A 1207-nucleotide genomic window follows, 5' to 3' on the forward strand; every position below is an offset into this window, starting at 1 on the left:
GAAACAATCACGGCGAAACAATCGCGGTGAAATGATTGGCGGCGAAACGATCGGCGGCGAAATGCTTGGCGGCGAAATGATCGGCGGCGAAACGGTGGCGGCGAATTGTTCAGTGGCGAAACGGTGGAGGCGAAATGGGGCGGCGAATAGTCTGGCGGCGAAACGATCGCGGCGAAATGAACGGGTCCGGATGTAGTGGGTTGTTGTTGTTCAGTACTGCCCTGTAATCCTGAGATTAGGGGCTGCACTGTTTCAAACCTCACATTTTCGGGGACTAGTCCGCTTTCCCTCAGGTGTTCCTCCAGCCTAACATACACGTCCGACTTCGACCCGGATACACTGAGTCCGCGGGCCGAGCACTCGCTGCGTAACTCCGCCGACGACAACTGTTGTAACGTTTTCCCAGTCATTGTATAAAATTATTTCCCAATGTGGTCGTTACCCTGTTGTATGGTTGGTGGGTTGCGTTCGTTGCGCGGTGTGTATGTTGTAGGGTTTTTTTTTTTTTTTTTACGTAAATTTCGCGCGATAGCTACGACAATTTATATATTTATTATTATTATGTACAGATCAGCTGACGACGGTGCCGCCGTTGCGTACCAAAAATAGAGGTACTGGGTCAACGACCTCGGTGGCGGCTGAACCGGTTTTTGGCCTGCGCGCTCTGTTTTTATCGGCGATAGTGCCGCGGGACGAAAGGTAAGCGTTGGTTGGGGTGGCGGTACGTTATGTAATCGCTTCCCACAGCCGTTTCACGTTTATTCTCGGTTCGCGCGGATTTCCCCTTTTACGTACTAAAAATATTTATTACGTAATTTAACTTGGGAGTCCTAGCTAACGTGAAGACACACTACTGGTTAAATATCTTAATACTAAAGTTATAATATAAGCAATTAATCCGAGGTAAGTGTCAGCGTGAAAAATTCTTACCTTTTCGCTGACTTGAGGTGATTCCTCTGCGGGGAGCCAGTTTGACACGGCTACGGCGATGTTGATCGACGCAGTCAGCCGGTCGTCGGGTGTGGAGTGGAAGTAGGATGACACAAACGACACTCGCACTTGAAATTAAGGTACACGTATTTTGGTGTGATATGGCCTGTGGCCGGTTTATTAAAACAATATTCAAAGTTTTGAAATCAATGTTAGATTAAATAATCTGCTAATCAAAGTCAACGGATGTCACATATAACGGTGAAACGGTCGCCGG

The 1207-nt window shown here is 47.9% G+C and overlaps 1 protein-coding gene across 1 annotated transcript in view; it reads right to left on the reverse strand.

Moving 5' to 3' along the window:
• The window catches only part of LOC115034900, a 1615-nt gene extending 1205 nt beyond the window's left edge, over positions 1 to 410 (reverse strand). Inside the window, exon 1 of the mRNA XM_029492417.1 lies at positions 259 to 410. Coding sequence (XP_029348277.1) covers positions 259 to 410 — 152 coding nt within the window. The remainder of the gene's footprint in view (positions 1 to 258) is intronic.
• Between the last annotated feature and the right edge of the window lie 797 nt (positions 411 to 1207).

Source organism: Acyrthosiphon pisum, unplaced genomic scaffold (genome assembly GCF_005508785.2).
Source record: "Acyrthosiphon pisum isolate AL4f unplaced genomic scaffold, pea_aphid_22Mar2018_4r6ur Scaffold_21470;HRSCAF=24066, whole genome shotgun sequence".
NCBI classification, from domain to species: Eukaryota; Metazoa; Arthropoda; class Insecta; order Hemiptera; family Aphididae; genus Acyrthosiphon; species Acyrthosiphon pisum.